Raw genomic sequence first — 20,681 nt, 5'->3', positions numbered from 1 at the left:
TATATATGTATATGTTGTGGCTCTTTAAAATGATAATATTTTGTATTTTACTCAAAAAATGAAATCTATCAAAACATATTTAATGGGTAGAAATAGAAAATTTTTTCCTAAAGAAGTAAAAGATTTTAAAACTAAAAAAAATGAATTCGATGTTTTGAATATTTGTTAAAAATTGATGGTAAAATTAGGTATTTTAGGTCATATATATATATATATATTTAAGAGGTGATCCACTATGTTATTATATATATATATGTAGGCGGCAAAGGAAACAAAACTCTAGCTACTAATAATATTGGTGCATGGATCGTGCTTTAATGGGGCAACTGATATATATATTTTTATAAACTGTACACGATCTTATCTATCTCTAATGTCGTACGTCATATAATTATTAATTAATTAATCAAGTAAATTAAATTAAATTAAAGAAAATGATTCCTCAATTTGTCTCCTCAATCGGTCATGAAGTTGTTGGTGTTTTTCTTCGTTCTTTTAATTTGCTAATCAAACAGTGAAGTGGGCAGTGAGGTAGATAGCCAAGATATTGACTTGTCACTATTCATATATTTACACACACACACACACACACCAAGTTTTTGTTTTTGTTTTTATATTGTATATAGATACTCTATATACACATATATATGTTCATGCATGTCAAGCATAAATATTATATTATATATATATAGATATAGATATATTAATATATGGGAAACAATAGTGGTTGATTGGTAGATTATTTATTTAATAGTAAAGACATTTTTTATAATTTCTCAGTAGTACTTTACATACAAAAATATGCATATGTTGTCTCATCCCTGAGGCCAATCTAATCAGTGTGTATATGTATATATATATATATATATATAAAGCCCGTGAGGTGAAAAAAAAAAAAAAAAAAAGAGATGAAAACTGGTAGAAAATTTTTTTATTTTCTTAGAAATGCCATGTTTTAATATTTAAGTGAAGATTCTCTAATTTCCATAGCTAATCTGAAATCAACATAATAACTAAATTGTTTTTTTCTAGACCATAATAAAAACAGATGCACAGCATATACATATACATATATATATATATATATCAATTAATGTGGTGATAGATATTCCCAGGAAATTAAACAGGCCGAAAGAGTAAAACTTTGTTAGTTTGTGCTGGTTCAATGTATATGACATATATATATATATATATATAATTGGTGACTACCGTTTTCTAAAATATATATTATGAAACTTTAAAGAAAACCAATATTATACAAATAATCACTTGGGTCAGTTTTTCTGCATCATTTCTTTTAATAATTTATACATGTACCAAACACATACATAGATATATACATATATATAAAGAAGTGGAAACACAAGAACTAGCTAGAAGATTCATCAATTAAAGTGAATTGAAAACAATTAATTACAACTTTTCTTTTTGAACTTCATTTTCAAATGCATTAAATGAAAAATTGCTTCCTGCAATTACATAATATGTTTGCAGGGAGACTGACCCTAATTCAATTAATCAGCTACTACCACATTAACACATATACATATACATATACATGAAATTGATTATATTAGTATTGTGATTTATAATTTTTTTTTTTTAAATAATGCAACAATGCATGTTAATTTTCATATGAAAAAAAAAAAAAAGAAGAAGAAGAATATTTTTGTGGGTTCACCGAATAAATAATGAAAAGATATTTAGGTAGGATATTTGTATTGAAATGAAGAGGTAGGGTGCATGCATGCACATGAACCCACATGGTATGGCACATATATATCACCTCTAAATAAAGACATAGATGGTTTGCTCCCAACCGCCCAATATCAAATTTTGTTTCATATCTTTCGTACATATAATATAAAGTGTACCAAGTTTATTTCACTACATATATATACATATACATATACATATACATCCTTCCTCTATATCAATTTTACTATAGTTATCACAATACTAATTTATGATAGAAACTAAAGTTTCAATTCTTACTTACAATAAGATTCACATGTACTACTTGTAGTAAAGTAAATCGTATAGTTTGAGATTTAGAATTAATAACTAAATATAATTATTAATCATTTAACTAAAAATAATTTGTAAATATATAAATGTATGTATAGCCCCGTGATAACTTTTACCAATTGTATCGTAGTAATAATATATAACCCGTGAATACTTCACGGTTTTGAAAGTTACTTCCTTTTCTTCCTTCTTTTTAGACTTGTCTCATTTTCCAACCTCTTTACATATGAATTAAATGTTACTCGTACTCTAGTGTATCTAAGGCAAATTAGGTTAACCATATATATATATATATATATATATATGTAATGAGTAAAATTTTAATGTCTATACTTAATTGTGTGATGTTATAAATCAATAAGTAAATTTAAATTTAAAAAAAATTTAATTATTGAATGCATGAAATTAGTGGGTCAAAATTACTTTTAACTAAATGGGTCAAATTTTCTTTATTTACCATTTAAGTGTATGCATGTGGGTGTAAGAGACTAATTACTTAGCTTTAATTAACTTCAAATTTATTTAATGATTTTAATTAACTATATGTCTAATCAAGTAATAAAATTCAATAATAAATTATTTTACAATCTCGATATAACATTCATTATATCCATAATCATGATTAATTGTTAATTACAACAATCCAAGAATAATTCTCATGAAAATATAATAAAAATAAATCAAAGTGATAAAACAAAAACTATACTCGGTCTTATCCAAAACTTGTAATAATACTGATGCAAAATTTTTACGAATTAATAATAAATATAAATATATATATATATACACACACACACACATACACATTGGTCCATATATAGTAAAAATCAATTAATGATATTATATAAAATAATTAACTAATAAAAATCTTTTTAATTGTGCTACGAAAAATAAAATTATTTTTCATTTTTAAAAAAGTCGGTTGATGACTAACGTTAACGGCTTTTAAATCTGCGTGGGTTTTCCTACGATTGTCTGGGCCCACATATGGTGACGTGTCAATCTTGTGGTCCCCACAAGAGAGAGAAACCACAATCTAAATCACAAGTGTACTAAGGTCGGGCCCACTGCACAAATTAGTTTTGTCCGTGCACGTTTTCCTTGACCTGCCACGTTTACCAGATTAGGACCGTGGTGGGCCCCGCATTTGTCATTTAATAATTAAATATATAAAGAGAGAAAAATAATTATTATAAAAATGACAGCACGGCCTTATTTTCTCCGTTTATTTATTTGATTTACTTTTTAGATAATTATAAATATTTTAATTTATTAATTAATTTAATTATTTATCTAATTTCTTTAAATATATAAATTTTTTTATCTTTGAAAATATGTGAATTAAAATGGTGAAAATAAGCTCAAAAAAGGGGTTTTTGAATTTTATAGAAGAAAAATTTTCCTATTTTTAACTAAAAAAAAATTAAGGAATTTCCATTTTTTATTTTTAATTAATGGAGGTTAAAAGGGTAATTTTGATTTTTCTTCCTTAAATTTACATTATTTTATATTGATATTATATATTAAAAATTTGATTCAAAATATTACTTACATGGTAAACTTATTTTATCAAAGTATTTTATGAATTGGATTAACCTTTGTGAATAGTTTGAATTTATTATTTACGGTTTAATTTTGTTATTATTAGTAATAGCTTCTACATATTTTATTATTACTAATAAATAATTTATATATTTTTTCTATATATTATTTATAGTTTAACTTATGATTTAATTTAAATTTTATATGTTCTTTTTAATTGTGATTATGATGTTCCAAACTCAAAAATCACCGACCTAATAATTACTAAACAAAAATTATTAACTTTTAAAATTTTTAATTTAAATTACTAATAATATATAACTTGAGATTTTCTATTCAACTTTTAATGATAAATAATTATTTTTAAAACAAAATAATACAAATTAGTTGATTATATCTTTCCTTACTAAACTTATCATGGAAATTTAAAGTGGGTCTAAGTAGATCAATTTAATTAGACCATTATTAATTATGACTAACTAATTCACTAACTAATGTTGGAATCTTCCATTTTCTTAAGAAATAAATATTTGTTTATACATATATATATTATAATAGCCATAATATATATATATATACATACATGAGTATCTTAAATTTCATCAAGTACTAGCTAGGTCCAAGCATTTGATCTAAAGAACCTAAAGATATAATGAAATGAATAACATATTTCTTATGAAATAATTGAAAGAAATGGGAAAGGAAGAAAAAATAAATAAAGTGAAAGCCATTAAAGGAGCCTATGAATAGTATTTAGAAAATAAAAATACATGCATGAACAAGGGTTTATTATAGCTTCATTATAGTCAAATCTTTTTTTTTTTTTAAAGAAAAAAAAGCTAAAGTATTATATCAATTTATTGACAATAACTATAATTTTGTAATAATTTAAATTATATCAAAAAAGAAAATTACTAAATTATTTAAGTATTTTGAACTTTGACGTATTTTATATATTATATTAATAATGTCATAGTGTCAATAAATAATTATGATGACAGACATATTCAAGTCAATATTTTAAAGAAACGTATACATATATAGTTAATTTTTGGTTATTGTATAATGCAAGATTAAAATATATTACGTCGTGCTAAAAGAATACATATAACTTGTTCATAACTATCGAGTGTAATAGTGGTTATGAAAGTTATTTAATTTTTTTATATAAAATATTTAATAAAATTAAAATATTTATTTTTAAAAATTTATATAAAGAAAAAGATTTTGGCATTTCAATGGTTCGTTGAAAGATCAGAACTAGCCATTGATTATATAGTTGTATATACGCTCTCTCTCTAAATACCAAATATTTATATTTGATTGATTAAAGATGATAAGTGGATGAATTTAGAAGTTTAAGAATCATTCAAGTATAATCTACTATCAGAATTTAAGAAATTTCGAGTACATATTTTAAATAATAATTATATTTTTAAATCTAATAAGATGATACCAAATTTCATGTCAATATTTATTTATGATCTTAAATATGAATTATACACTTATTTAAGTTCCCATAATTTAATCAAAATTTTAAAAATGTTGATAGCACTATAAATGTTGTTTTTATTTATTTCCAAGTCAAAATGTAAATTCAAGGCTTCATTTACTATAAAATTACATTTTCTAATTTAATTCTATATTTATATGAATTTCATTCACAACATTATATACACACACACATATATATATCCACATACATTCTTAGATTATATCGAAACTAGTGGTCAATAACAATTGATGGTCTTACTTTAAAGAATATACATATGATTAATTATACCATATTGTAAAATTATGACAAAATGAATTTGGATGATATTGAATCATTGCTCTTATCTTTAAAACATATATATATATATATAATTCTCACTTAAGGCTATAAGAAATGTATCATGAATAAAAGTTTGAGTTAAAGGGTTTTATTTATATTATGAGGGTATAATTGGGTGTATGTTTAAACAAATTATTATGCATATTTTATTTTTTATAAAGCTTAAATTTTTTTAAAAAATTTTTAAAAGTTAACCTTACAAACTTAATACCAATAATAAATTTAGTTTATATAAATCATATAGGTAGATTATAGCAATAGACCTTTGAGAACTAATAACAAAAAGGTTTGCAACAATTAATTAATGTTTAATTATTATTATTATTAAGCAGCTAAAATGATTATTTAATCTCTATGCTTTTTGCTTTTCTTTTTTTCTTTTTTTACATTAGTTTTTTCAATCAAATTAATTTATATACTTTTTTAAAAAATTTCAGTTTAGTTTATTACATCAGTTAAAGTTAACATTGTTAACTTATGTGTCACGTATATGTACCACGTATCACATTTATAATACATGATGGTTTTGATTGGTTTTAACGTTAAATAAATATTACGTCAAATGATACTTAAGCTGATGTGATATTAAAAAAATTGAATGTAGACCACGAGTTTACAATAAAAAATAAATAGAAATAACTAAAACTAGCCTCCTCCCTCTTCTTCCTCCCTAGTCCAAGTTACAAAAATTTATAAAAACTACTGATTCTATGCTTTTTGCTCTAAACTCATTAGTATGTCCCTTTACTCGCTGCTCAACTATTTCTTTACAATTCTTTTCCCTTTTTCTCCACCACTTCCACAATCTTTCTCTTTGCAAGGATGCCTAACTACTAAACCCTACCCCTCACTCTCCTAATCTAATTCCATGACAGACTCATTTGCACGGCTCCCTCTTCATTTTTCTCACAAAGTTTATTTTATTCAAAATGAAGACAAAACCCAAGCAAGCCCCTTAAAATAGTATCGTTTTATTAAAAAAAAAAGAATTATTGGATTAGATTGAGAAATAAACCCTCTTAAGGAGAAAATAACTAGAGTGAAGCGAAGAAAAAACGAACAAGATTTAAGAATAATTTGGATGTTCATTTAGCTTAAGAGATACAGAAGTTCAATGGGTGAATTGACTAGGAACCCGTGAGTAGAAGATGACAAGATAAAAGAATATAAGAGATGGAGTTTTCTTTTATTCGTAGGCTAATCCAAATCTAATTTTTTAATATCACGTGATATGTAAAGTGACGTTCAATAAACAAATCAAAATATGTTATATAGTCGATAAATTTAACTCGTAGCACGTAAGTTACCGGTGTTAGTTTATATTGATGAGAGAGACTGCATTGAAAATTTTTTAAAAATACAATGACTCAATTTGAATAAAAATAATTAATATAATGACTAAATTTTTATTTTAACCATTACCAAACTACTCATAACATAAAAAGTGTTGCATTTAAATAACTTTTTAATTAAAATTTTTAACTATTTTACTAAAATTTGAACCTTTGAAATTTCAATTTGATCAAATACTTATAATTTATTATAAAATTTTGAAAAATAATTTAATTATGTATCTAAATACCTTTTATGTATTTAAAATTTGTTATAGATTAAAAGTTCAATTAATAATTTAAAACACCAAAAAATCAAGTCAACTAAAACGTTCAAAATAACTTACATTCATTAAATTATCATATTATTCTAATACATTTTTTATGATAATTATATTTTTTTAAAAAGATGATAGTAAATAAAGTGTATTATAATTTATGACGTAAAATATAATTTATTATGCTTTGAATCTATTATTTCTTTGGGGATAAAGATTGATAAATAATTACAAAAAAAAAGAGTTAATTAATTATAACGTAAAAAGGATTTAATTACAAGTAAGAATAAATTAATTCGCCATAATAATTTGTTTTTTTTTTTTAAAAAAAAATTATAATTTAACTATTATGAATGAGTTATTATTTTCTTCTGAAAAATACAGGGGCAGCAGATGAAGAACATCAACCAAACTAGCAACAATTAATAATCCCTCATCATCAAAGCACTCCGAGATCTAACGGCTGAATGCAGAAAACGCGTCTCCTTCTCTACTTGCGTCTTATTCACTTCTCTCTCCATCTTCTTCCCGTATAAATATAACCCCCCCACCTTCGAAGTCTCTCACTGTGCTCATCAATTCACCATCACCCACCACCCTCTCTCTGTGTAAAAAATGGCGATTCTCTGCAAAAGAACAGTGCTTTTCTTCTTCTTCTTCTTCTTATTCTTCTTAACCACTTCCTTCTTTGTTTCAGCCGAGGAAAGCTTGAAATCAAACAAGACTTTCTCTCTGTCTTTTCCTCTCACTGCAGTCTCTCTTTCCTCCCACCCTTCCGTTTTTTCCTCTTCTCTCATCTTCCGACCTAAACAGAACCCGAGAGTAGCCAAAACGGGGTCGTATAACTACAGGTTAGCTTTCAAGTATTCGATGGCTCTGATCGTTTCTCTGCCTATCGGGACTCCGCCGCAGACCCAGCAGATGGTGCTCGACACAGGAAGCCAGCTCTCTTGGATTCAGTGTCACAAAAAGGCGCCGAAGCAGCCACCTCCAACGACGTCGTTTGATCCTTCTCTTTCATCCTCTTTCTCCGTTTTGCCATGTACTCACCCGCTCTGCAAGCCCCGGATTCCAGATTTTACCCTCCCGACGTCCTGCGACCAGAATCGTCTTTGCCACTACTCATACTTCTATGCCGACGGGACGTTGGCTGAGGGCAATCTCGTCAGAGAAAAAATTACCTTTTCTCCTTCCCAAAGTACCCCTCCGTTGATCCTCGGTTGCGCAACGGAGTCTAGCGACGACAGGGGTATTTTGGGAATGAATCTCGGCCGGCTTTCATTCGCTTCTCAGGCCAAAATTTCGAAATTCTCGTATTGCGTACCGACCCGGAAGAATCAAGTCGGGTACACTCCGAAAGGATCGTTTTATCTCGGGGAAAACCCGAATTCACGCGGGTTTACTTACGTAAGCATCTTGAATTTCCCTCAAAGTCAACAGATGCCCAACTTGGACCCCTTAGCTTACACTGTTCCAATGCAAGGAATGAGAATTGGCGGCAAACGGCTAAACATTTCAGCGTCCGCTTTCCGACCCGACGCCGGCGGTTCGGGTCAAACCATGGTTGACTCAGGATCGGAATTCACGTACCTGGTGGACGAGGCGTATGATAAGGTGCGGGCAGAGGTTGTGCGATTGGTGGGGCGACAGCTCAAGAAGGGTTACGTGTACGGTGGAGTATCCGACATCTGTTTTGACGGAAACGCGATGGAGATCGGACGGCTGATAGGCGACATGGTGTTGGAATTTGAGAAGGGAGTGGAGATTCTGGTAGAGAAAGAACGAGTTCTCTCCGACGTGGGCGGTGGGGTCCACTGCTTGGGAATCGGACGGTCGAGCATGCTTGGTGCCGCAAGCAACATAATCGGGAACGTTCATCAGCAAAATCTCTGGGTTGAGTTTGATCTGGCCAATAGGAGAATAGGGTTCGGTAAGGCTGATTGTAGCATATCAGCTTAAGCCTGTCACTGACTGGCGGGGACTCGGGAAGATATTTTTCGGTAGTTCCTTCCGTGTAAAACGTGACGACGCACATGTAATGCGAGTGATGATGATCATGTCGTACTTGATCTGATCCGACGGTGTTGATTAAACCATTAGACGTATTGGAACCACTGATGTCTGTGGGGCCTGTACGTCGATGTGTGGAACTTGAGGTAATTTGCACCTTATATTATCGTATTGTATAAGTCGAGAGAGACTAATGTATATATGTGAGGATGTGAAGATCATGTTATTCATTTATTTTTAAGCGGGAATTAATCTTCTTTTTTTATAATTAAATTAAAAGGGTAATTATTTTCAAGAGATATATTTTTCTTTTTTTTTAAAAAAAGGAAGAATAAAAAGATTAAAAGGCTGGAATGGGCTGGAAGCAAGAATGGAGGGGGTAGCCCCAAAGGGATGAAAACGACAGAGGACAATGGGCAAAACGCAGACGTATGGTAAAAAGAAAAAGAAAGAGGGGAACAATATGGGCAGAAAATAGGTTATCTATTATCATTATCTTCTCTTTTTCTTTTTCTTTTTCTTTTTTTTTTTAAATTTGTTTTCTAATTTTTTAATATTTTAATTTATAAAATTAACCAATATATATTTAATAAATATTCTTTTCACACATAAAAATAATAAATTCGTTAAAATATAATGCAACTTAATTACTAAATATTCTAGTAACGCATTAATAAATTAAATTATTAATTTATAATATATTTATAAATTATATTAGAATTATATCTTTTATGTTCAAATATTAATTTTTTTAATTTTTTTAAAATTTAACCTTACATAAAATTTAATAAATTCATCGGTTTAATCAATTATTTGATATTATCAAAATATTATATACATATATATATATATATATGTATATTCTTAAATAGGTTTATAGCCAAGGTAGGAGTAAGTCAAAATAGGTGTAGTACAAAGATTTAGTTTAGGCGAAAATCGTGGGGCCCAGGACATATGTGGGTCCATGCCAGGTGGACGACATGTTTTTTTACACTATTTGGCCGACCTTTTTTTTTTCGGGACTCAAATTTTGGTTGTAGTAAAAAATTCCCGACAACCTCACGATTATAAATTTTAATATATAAATAATAATTTAAAATTAATAATTATATTTATCGCACGTGGTCATTATGATATATTTTTTTAATATATAATAAATTATTATACTAAACTCCGTTAGTTATATATAAATGATAAATATAAATATAACATGTTATATGGTTAATGTTTTTTTCGAAATAACTTATAAATATAATAGTAACTTATATTCATATAACGAGTGCCTACGTATATACACGTACGTACATAGACAGATTCATATAACGTGTGTGTACATACACATATATGTATGTGTATATACGTATGTCTGTAACTGTGTAAATGGGAAAGAAACAAAAAGAAAGGTTGAAAGGAATCAGATGGTGATGAAACAGCTGGCAAAAGCGAAAGTTGTATTCGGGAAAATCATTTTCAGCCAGTTTTCTCGAGAAACTAACACATTAATGCAGCAAGGAAAAAAAAAAAAAACGCACGCCCGCCCACCTTAGAATCTCACTTTCTGCAGAAAGCAACTAAATTTGAAGACCCAAATAATGCGATACATATACATATATATATATATATTATATATAAACATATTTGAAATATAATTCTCTTTCTTTCTTTTTCTGTGGACGGGAACACTACCGTCTTCTTTGAATCATCATCGTTATACTCACACATATATAATATATATATATATATATATATGCTGATATTTGTTAAAGCAACAGCTAGCGGCTAGCGGCCAACCTGCGAGCGCAGGACTACTTGATATGTATATAATTGAAGGCGCCTAAGATAAAACGGTTGCGTTTTCCACCCACCCACCCACACACACAGACACAACATGTATATATATATATTTGCTGTATATAGAATATTGGTCCCCAATCATGCATGTTTTTTTCCACGCGTACATATATATATATATATGTATATATATACATACATCACCATCTACAGAACATCACTGTCTTCTCTCTTCTGCTGGTTTTTTGTCGTCTCTGTTTTTAGTTTGCATTTGGTTGATGAATATCTATATCATAGTCAAAGGTCAAGAAGGAATTTTATCCCAAATTTACTAATCTATGATAAATAGGTTAAATATATTGGAGTAAAAATAATAATAAATTCAGAAGATAATTAAAAAAAAATTATTATATTAAATTAAATTAAATACTTATTGTATTATTAATTTTTTAAACGTAAATAATTTAAATTAATTAGTAATTTTAAGAAAAAAATAAAATATTAAATTTATTTGTACAAAATACCAAACGAGTAAAACCCAATATCAAGTCTTACAAATCAATTTTCTTTTTTTTTAAAAAAAAAAAAATAAAGAAAACATAATATATAATAAATCTATAATGGGTGAGAGTTGAAATTTACTTTTCTATCACAATGATGTATACATACACACATACATACATATATATATATATATATATTATATTATATTATATAGGTTGTAAGTCAAGAGGTCAACATGGGTTTGTATTTTAGTGGAGATTGGTGGTGTTATTGGGATTGGGTATGTCTGTCTAAAGGAGGAGAGAGAGAGAGTTAGAGAGAGAAAGAGCCACAATAAATTGAGGTTGTCAACTTGTGTTGTGGTTTGAAATTTGACCCACCAAAACCCACCCATTTTCACAACTCAAACATGATTTATATTTTTCCCTCTTTAAAAAAGTTTTGTTTCCTAATAATTTCATTAATTCCCAATTAATTATTTTGTATAAAAGTGTATGTATATATACATATACATAATATGAGATTACAATTTTATATATATAATTTAAGTACAGTGTTTTTATTATTCTTTTCTTAACAAGTAAGAATAACAAAGTCTATATAAAATATGTAAATTGTGACTAATTTTTATATATTAAGTAATTATAATTCATAATTTATAAATCAATACATTTAACAGCTGGAATTAACAACTTGTTTTTTTTTTTGTATTTTTTTGATGTAGATGGAACATTTAATTTCTTGTAATTATGGAATTATATGATTTAATTTCAAAAAATGTTTTTAATATACTAAATGTAGCCTCAAAATTTTTAAGAATAAATGCACAAATATGATATTTTAGACATAAACACAAGTGGGTTCGAGTTTAGAGAAATTAAAATTTGAAAAAAAAAATAAAATAAAAAAAAATCATAAAATAATAGTATAAAAAATCAATAATTATATAGATATAAAATAATAAAAATCAAATTATACAATAATAAAATAGAAATTGAATTGCAATAAAATCAAATCAAAGTCAAGCTCATAACTTCACTACTTTTCCAACATTTTTAGATATTTAATTTAGAAAAAATTGTCCCAAGTTTATGATTTGGTTTGGTGTAAAGTTTTTTTTTTGGGGTTGGGTCTAAAATTTTTTATTTTGCAAGGAAATTTAATGCACTTCTCATCATTAAATGTGAGGGAGAAGAAGAGAAATTTCCACAAGTAAACAGAAGTTTCATAAGGGTATGTATGTATGTATATATTCATGGTGGATGCAGCTGTAGTCCTCTTAGTTGTAAATTCAACCTAGCTGGCTTCATAATTAATGACAATAAATCATTGCCTTTATTAACCTAAGTTTCACAACTCAAACCCTAAATCATTTCTTACATTTCATAACAACTTTGAGAAATTTTTTTGTTTCAAATTTATATTTAATTTGATCATACTTGTGGGTCAAACTGTTTTTCAAAGATAATAATGATAAAAGATCTCATAAATTGTGTTTGAAGTGTCATAGTCTTCTACATTCATAGGGAAGGCAGTACTTTGAGTCATTACTTACTCTATTGGGCTTTCGATATCTTTTTAGGGCTCATCGCATTACATCGAGCTTCTAAGAACTTTAAGTATTTCTCTATCGGGCTTACTATATCTTTTTAGGGCTCCTCGCATTACATCGAGCTTCGAAGAACTTGAAGTATTTCTCAATTTGTTTAAAAATTCTCAAATTTTTTTTTTTTTGGGGTGAAGAATTAATATATTCCAAGTATAAGATAAGAGTATTCCAATATTAGATTACGACATCTTGTACGAAGAATGTGAAAGTCTTTTCCTCGAACATTTTCTGGTGCAGTGGCAGACAAGAACTTACCAGAGAGTTGTCAAGAAGACAGTGGCACCTTCAATCATCTACCCTTCAAGTCTTCAACAAATATACATAAGATTACCTGAGAATATAAGTCTTAAACATCCATAATTGGATACTACTTCTGTATATAAGCTTTTGTGCTCTAAGAATAAGTTTCTTTTTCTGGTTCAAATCAAAAGCAGAAAGTTCATATTGGACAAGAATTTCTTCATCCCAGCGACATGAAAAAAAAAAGTCTGGGTTTACTTCAAAGACAATAAGTTTCACATAGTTTCCGTAAGTAATAGCATCATAAAGTTGGAATTTACATTAATCTGTTCATACTAGTTCAATCAAGTCAATCCGGATATTTCTGTTTTTTCTTATGTAGATTGGACAGGAGATGTGAAGGATAGAAGATTCAATTTCCGATATTGTTCCTATCTTTTGGGAACTTAATTATATGAAGAAGCAAAAAACAACCTGGTTCTACAAGTAGCGCTGAAGTTGAATTTAAAACATTAGCAACGGAAATTTGTGAAGGTAAGTGGATAAAGAGATTCTCTGGGAAATTGGGTATGATCACTGAGACATCTATCAACCTATATTGTGACAACTAGATTACCTTTATCGTAGCAAAGAATCATGTGCATCATGATCGGACAAAACACACAAAAATTGGTAGCCACTTTATTTCAGAGGAAATTGAAAATTCAATTATTCAAGTGATCTACAAGCCAACAAAATCATAGACTGCTAAGAGCCTCACTGAAGTCCTTCCAAGAACCATCTTTGAATAACTCTAAGCAAACTGTGGTTTTTCAGTATTTACAACCCAACTTGAGGGGGAGCATAGGATTCGAGATAGGAAAGTGATAATGATGTGTGATTCCACATAATCCTGGACTTGGTTGACTCTTATATAATGACCCTCCAAAATTTCCTCCTAAATTCTATCATTATCTTAACAAATTAAGGATATAAAGTTAGAGTTTCTTGGTGTAATCTTTCTCTTATATGTTGCTTCAGCATAATACAATAGAATGTTTTGAGAAATAATCTTAGAAAATTACAACATAAGATTACTGTAAAACATTAAGTATTCCTAAGATCCAAGATGTACATCCTAATAAGTTGGTTTATGAAAGTAGCTGACAGAGAATTATCTGATTCTAACTCAAGAATAAGTTCAGATAATTGGCATAAGCATGGCTCAAATTTGGACAGTTCCTAAGACAGGCACACAGGTCTCTTGGCCTAGCCAAATAATTATTTAGCTTCCACAGTTACCAACATAAAATTTCAGACTAGAAGAACAGCTTCCTTGGTTATTATATACATAAATTCAGACATGTACAACAGTCAAATTAAAATGGTTCACAAGCCTTCATTCGAAAGTTTACTTCCATACTTACCGAGGCATGTAACAGCAATGAAATGTTTCTCAAGATTTGCCTTCCAAACTTTACTTCAATTGTTATCTTAAATACAGGTTCAGACCTGAAAAAAAAAAACAGTTAAATGAGATGCTTCACAAGCCCTAGACTCATTTTAAACCGAGCAATTAGCTCCTGTAGGAAAAGTAATACCTTTTGAAGATTCAGATATATGTTAACTTTCAGTTCCACCAGGGCTTGCCCAGACTTCAAATCAGCAATAAAATCTAACTGGAACGAGAAAAGAATAAGTTAATTCTCAATATCGACACTGATTTTCCAGTTAAGTGAAACTGCCTGGAGGATAATAAGCTCTGAAGTCATGAAGCAATCATCTCTTTCTATGATCTTTCGAACTTCTTAACTCATTAATTAGTGACTTATATGAAGCAAAATCAGAGACAAGGCCTTTCTCGGCTCTTAATTTATTAACTTCTACCGAGTTTGCGTTCTTGCAATGGCCTTCTAATAGGATGTTGTACGTAATGTCATCAGGAACCACCCCTAAATTGAGCATAGCATCTAACAGCATGTCAGCATTTTTCATCTGCCCCTTCTTGCAAAGCCCATTCAAGAGCACGTTATAGGTTACAACCCCGGGTGTATGCTGATCATTCTGCATCTCCTTAAGCAACTTGAAACCGATATCAACATTACCCTTCTTACAAAAACCATCAATGACCATTGTATATGTGGCATCATCTGGTTTTATGCCAGCATCCAACATCTCCCTCAGTGTTCTTTCTGCATAAGTAACTCTCCCCTCTTTACACAGACCTGCAATAAGGGCTGTAAAAGCCACATTATCGAGCTCGATCCCTTTCTCAACCATTTCTTTCCTCAATTCTAAAGCCGATTCTAAATCCCCTTCTTTACAAAATCCATCTATCAGGGTAGTGTACGTGATCTTGTCAGGTTTTAGACCCTCTGAAGTCATCTCATTAACAATCTTCTTTGCTTCGACCAAATCCCCAGCCTTGCTAAGGCCATTGATGAGAGTATTATACATAACCAAATCCGGTTTCAGGCCTTTCTTCAACATTTGCTGATAAACTTCCATCGCTAGATCTATTCTCCCATTCTTGCAATGCCCATCAATCAAAATATTGAAAGTAACAAAATTTGGAATCAATCCTCTCTCGCACATTTCATCAAACAAAACATTTGCATCATCCATTCTTCTCTCTTTACACAATCCATTAATCAAAACACTGAAGGTAAAAACATCAGGTTTCACTTTAATTTCTTCCTCCATAATCCTCTTCAACCTAAACCCCTCCTCTAAATTCCCTGCCTTACAGTACCCGTTAATTAAAGTATTGAAGCTAACGACTGTAGGCCGCAACCTCCTCTTCCCCATTTCATCAAACACCATTTGGGCATCCTTCAATTTCCCTTCTTTACAAAATTTATGCATCAAAACGTTAAAATTATACACACTTGGTAAATACCCAGAATCCAAAACCTCCTTATAAAACCCCCAAACAGCTATGGGTGGATTCACTTTCGTCGTCTTATTAAGCAAATATCCAAAACCATGAACCGGGAGCTTGAAATTATGCTTCCTAATCAACCTAAAACACTGAATAGCATCGGAAACAAATCCCATATCGGTATACGCAATCATTAATGCATCAAACACGAAATTACATTGATGGGTACCTCTCGTCTCGATCACCGCAGCGAAAATTGAAGAAGCCGAGTCCTTACCCTTGCGAGAGACGAGGAACTTGATGAGAGACTGCGCTTGGGGAAGCATTTGGTGAGAAACGAGGAAATGAGCCATGGTGCAATACGAGTGGACGGTGAGGCGGAAGGTGGGCTGTGATGAGAGGAAGTTGAAGAAGGAAAGGAGAGAGGTAGCCGGAAGAGAGTCAGGATTGCGGTTGATGAGGTCGGTAACGTGATTTACTGTAAGGGAAGGGAGGAGTCGCTTGATGAAGGAGTGTAGATTGTTTGGTTGAGGGTTTTTGAGAGCCTGAGAGATGTTGGCGAGCATGGGATCATCTTGTTGGTGGAGAAGCGATGGCGGAGAGTACCATGTGGAGTAGTAGAAGAAGAATGAATCAAAACCCAATTGATGACAAAGGAAGAGAGATGTTCCTCTTACGTCTCTGACTGTGAGCATGTCGTCGTCTTCGTCGGTAGTCTGATCAGGTGCTTCTCAGTTGCGTTCCTCGATCACATTCATAGTCATAAGAAAACGGTGTCCCACTATTTTATTTTTCCTTTAGTAAAAGAAAAAAAATCAAACAAGGTCGTTGTAGTATAGTGGTGAGTATTCCCGCCTGTCACGCGGGTGACCCGGGTTCGATCCCCGGCAACGGCGTTTTTATTTATTTTTTGTCTTTTTGGGTAATCATTCGAAAAAGGATTTGAGTATTAATTAATTGATTAATTTCACGTTAATCAGAGATTATTAAAACCGAATCCGAATGAAATACTAATTATCCACTTAATCCCCACTATAAATATTTCCCAATCCCCCACTACTTCTCATAATTTCTGCTCTTCAAAAAATTTGCTTATATTTTTTTGAAGTCTTACGAGGAAAACAATTTGATAAAACCAATGGCGCCTGGAATTAACCAAAAGCTAAGCAGGTTAATTACAAGATTAATAACGATCATCATGCAGCGATTCTCAACTGAATACGTCGTCGTTTACGTGGGTGAGGAGAAACAAAGAACTCGTTACTTAATCCCCATTACACGCTTGTCTACTCCCATGTTTAAAGCTCTGTTTAACCAGTTCAAAGACCCACAGCTCGGCATCATCGACTCCGATGGACTCATCACGCTGCCGTGTTCTTCGCAGATGTTCGAATGGGTGGCCGCCTGCGCTGCTCCATCTCAGCCCACAATCATAAAACTCGCTTCATCTCGTCTCGTTGTGTATACTTCGTAAAAATTTATATGATAGACGTCTTTTAAGTTTTTACTTTATTATATATCATATAACTCGAACTAATGTTGTCATACAAATAGTTTCTTGTTTCTTATATATTTTGTTTTACGAAGAATGATGTAAATAGTAATAATACAAATAAATAAATGACGGGATGTATGTTATATAGTTTTGTACATATTACTAATTGATTTTTTAAGTAATGAAATTATTTCGTGTAATTAACATATGCTTACATAATTTAAAATAAAATTTGATTTAACCATTAATACAACATATAAAATAATTTTTTAAATTATTAATAGTAATAAAAACTAAATCAACACATACCCATTATATAAATTAAGCAATTTTTGTGACAACAATATGATATTATATATATATATATAGATTTTAATATTTTCTAGTGAAAAGTTATAATCAAGAAAATGTTATGACATTAAGAGCCCACGAAACTTCATAGTCAATAATTAAGTCTTGAATTGGTTTTAATCAAATAGATTTAACATGTTAACCAAAATCTTTAATTGCATTTATAGATATTCTTTTCTATTTTTTGATTAAATATGATTGCTAATCGTAATTAATGATAAGTTTAGCTTAATTCTATTTTAATCTCATTAATTCTCCATGTTCTGCTTAATTTCTTAATTTATGGATTTGATTTTATTAATCAACCACCAAATTTTTTTTTTCTTGCAATTTCTTATTTGAGAAAAAGTTTAATTAATTTTTGAAGGAATCGAGTTTTGGATTAGTCTTTTTCTCTTTTTGGGTTATTATTTGTTTTTTTAGTAATTAATATATGTTTTAATTTTATCAAAAAATGACTAACTAATTAATATCATAACAACAATTAATGTAACTTGCCGTAGTAATGTGAGAAGAGTATCTTATGAAAAATTATATTACCTTACAAATTTTATTAAGAAATTTATACGTATGTAAATTGTTCAAATAATTTTAAATTATTTCAATCGGATTTAAATAGATAATGATAATGAGATCCATGTTGGATTTTAATCAATCTCGTAAGTTTTATTGTGCATAAAAAACTATCAATTTGATTGGACCCGTTTAAAGAATGATATATTAAGGTTAAACAAATATTAAATTTTAATGTATCAAATAAAACGTGATTCTTTTTATATATAGAGACTAATAGTATTATTTATGATTTTATTATGAATCAAATTAAAAATAACAATAATTTATAAATATAAATAGGTGATTATGATCCCCAAATCATACGTAAATTTTTTCATTTTATTTTATTGGTTCATTACTTAAGAAGATAGAGTATGAAAACTTTAAAAGATCACATATTGATTCGAAAGATTTATCGCAGGACGTGCATATTTTTTTTACTATAAATTTAGATATATTTTTTTTCAGATATAATTTATTTAATTTAATACTAGTATAATAATTTAGATCCAGATATAATTTTATAAAATTCCTAAAACCCATCAATAAATTTGAAAAAATTAATTTTTGGATATTAATATACATATATATATGTGTGTATATACAATATGTTCAGTAATTTTATTAGTTGAAATTAGGCAACACCCACGTTTCATGTGCAATATAATTTTTACCCTCTAGGAAAAATATTATTACCTTAAAAAAAAACTATAATTCTTGAAAAGCACTGAAAATTTTCTGATTGAGACTTGAAGTAATTGAAATTGAACCTACCACACAAGTCCCATGGAATACCATAATGAAAAATTAAAATGATTGGATCATCAAAAACAGCCTATTAAACAACATTCGATGTATATAGAATATATATGTATATATATATATATATATATATCTACTGGCTCTTTAACCTTCTTCTATCCATTTCTTCCACTGATTTGGGTATAATTTAAATAACACAGTGAATATGTATGTATGTATAAGTATGGTTTATGTGTTTTGTATTTTTGACAGTGTATTATATGGCACTTGCAGATGGTATGAACGTGGAGTTCATATAAAATACGTCAAGAAAAAATAATAATTTTCAAAAGTATTCCCACAACTTAAATAAAAAAGAATACATATATCATCACATGGTTGTTATATGCATTAATAGCAAGTAATTATATATATCAACCAACAATGACTTCAAATATTTAAGTGTATAAAAGAATAATTAATTTTTTAATGCAAGATATTGTATCAAAAATAAAATTGTATATTTTAGTTGTAATAAAATTTTAATATGTATATATATATATATATATATATATGCAGCTTGAAGAATCAATAGCAATTTACATATGTATTCACAAAGCTATATGGTTAGCCCTTCACATTTTGATTAGCAATCTTTAATCGTTGAAATTGCTCCTTTTGCCGGCGGTTTCGATCGCCGGCGACCATTCCCGAAAGCTCTTGTATCCACATCTTCTCTTCTTCCACAAACCGCCGCGTGCCTCAACAGAATCCCTTTCAATATCTTGCTCGCGTAACTCATCTTCTTTCCATTACCACCCCGATCGCTTCTATACCGGCCGTTTTCACCGCGGTGAAAACTGGATGTGCCACCGGCGGAGTCCGATATAAAACTGTGTAGTTGCCTGGAGATGCATTGAATTTCGTACGAGTCAAGCAGAGAGTTATCGTCGGCATGAACAGGACTAGGACTAGGTGTTTCCGATGACGACGACGACGACGGTGGTGATGATGCATTCATGGCGATTTTATTATTACTCATGGCTTCGAGCTTATACCTTGAGGGCCTGTGCTGTTGCCGTTGAGTTCTTTGGATGTGAAGTTGAGTCGTGGGTTTTCCTTCAGACCCAGAACCGCGTTGGAACCATGCCCATGCAGCAGCTTTCACCATGGCCAACTCATCAAATTCCCGGAAGCTGGTGCTGGAGGCTGATCTTGTCTTCTTTCTGAGCTCCATGAATGAGTTGAAATGAGGAAATGGCAGCAGAAGAGGAGGTGGGTACATGGGAAGGTATTAATAATAAAGAAGGTGAAAGATGATTGTGTGGAAATGTGAAGGTCCACGGTAGAAGGTTGGAAACTTGGTAGTTTTGCTTTTAGGATTTGAAGTTGTTGTCCATGAGCTATAATTATTTGGGGAAGAAAGGTATATTTTCTCATCTCATGAAGTGTGTTTGGTTGGTTGGATTAGGGTTTTTTTTTTTGGGGGGATATTGAATGAGAGAGGGGGAG

The 20,681-nt window shown here is 30.0% G+C and overlaps 3 protein-coding genes and 1 non-coding gene across 6 annotated transcripts; 2 read left to right on the top strand and 2 right to left on the bottom strand.

Annotated features, from left to right (window-relative positions):
- The first annotated feature begins 7,477 nt into the window (after positions 1 to 7,477).
- LOC110825858 (Eukaryotic aspartyl protease family protein) lies at positions 7,478 to 9,271 on the top strand. The gene has a single exon (XM_022056378.2). The coding sequence runs from the start codon at positions 7,629 to 7,631 to the stop codon at positions 8,970 to 8,972; it is 1,344 nt and encodes a 447-aa protein (XP_021912070.1). The 5' UTR covers positions 7,478 to 7,628; the 3' UTR covers positions 8,973 to 9,271.
- A 3,728-nt stretch (positions 9,272 to 12,999) lies between these two features.
- LOC110825859 (uncharacterized) lies at positions 13,000 to 16,781 on the bottom strand. Of its 3 annotated transcripts, none has more exons than XM_022056380.2 (3): positions 14,748 to 16,781; positions 14,574 to 14,658; positions 13,000 to 13,258 (listed from the first exon to the last, which is right to left on the bottom strand). In XM_022056380.2, exon 1 carries the CDS (start codon positions 16,720 to 16,722, stop codon positions 14,926 to 14,928), a length of 1,797 nt encoding a protein of 598 aa, XP_021912072.1. In that variant the 5' UTR covers positions 16,723 to 16,781; the 3' UTR covers positions 13,000 to 13,258; positions 14,574 to 14,658; positions 14,748 to 14,925. The 3 variants fall into 3 exon arrangements, with proteins under 3 accessions (XP_021912072.1, XP_088069125.1, XP_021912071.1); XM_088212999.1 differs by having other exon boundaries at positions 13,000 to 13,233; XM_022056379.2 differs by lacking the exon at positions 13,000 to 13,258 and having other exon boundaries at positions 14,241 to 14,658.
- Positions 16,782 to 16,851: 70 nt separating this feature from the next.
- On the top strand, positions 16,852 to 16,923 carry TRNAD-GUC (transfer RNA aspartic acid (anticodon GUC)). The gene has a single exon. It is a non-coding gene; the product is annotated as a tRNA-Asp (tRNA).
- A 2,892-nt stretch (positions 16,924 to 19,815) lies between these two features.
- Positions 19,816 to 20,406, bottom strand: LOC110825857 (uncharacterized). The gene has a single exon (XM_022056377.2). The coding sequence runs from the start codon at positions 20,404 to 20,406 to the stop codon at positions 19,816 to 19,818; it is 591 nt and encodes a 196-aa protein (XP_021912069.2).
- Positions 20,407 to 20,681: the final 275 nt, after the last annotated feature.

The sequence above is a fragment of the Carica papaya genome, chromosome 1 (assembly GCF_054855325.1).
Source record: "Carica papaya isolate Zhongbai chromosome 1, ASM5485532v1, whole genome shotgun sequence".
NCBI classification, from domain to species: domain Eukaryota; kingdom Viridiplantae; phylum Streptophyta; class Magnoliopsida; order Brassicales; family Caricaceae; genus Carica; species Carica papaya.
This window is presented reverse-complemented; position numbering and strand designations above follow the sequence as displayed.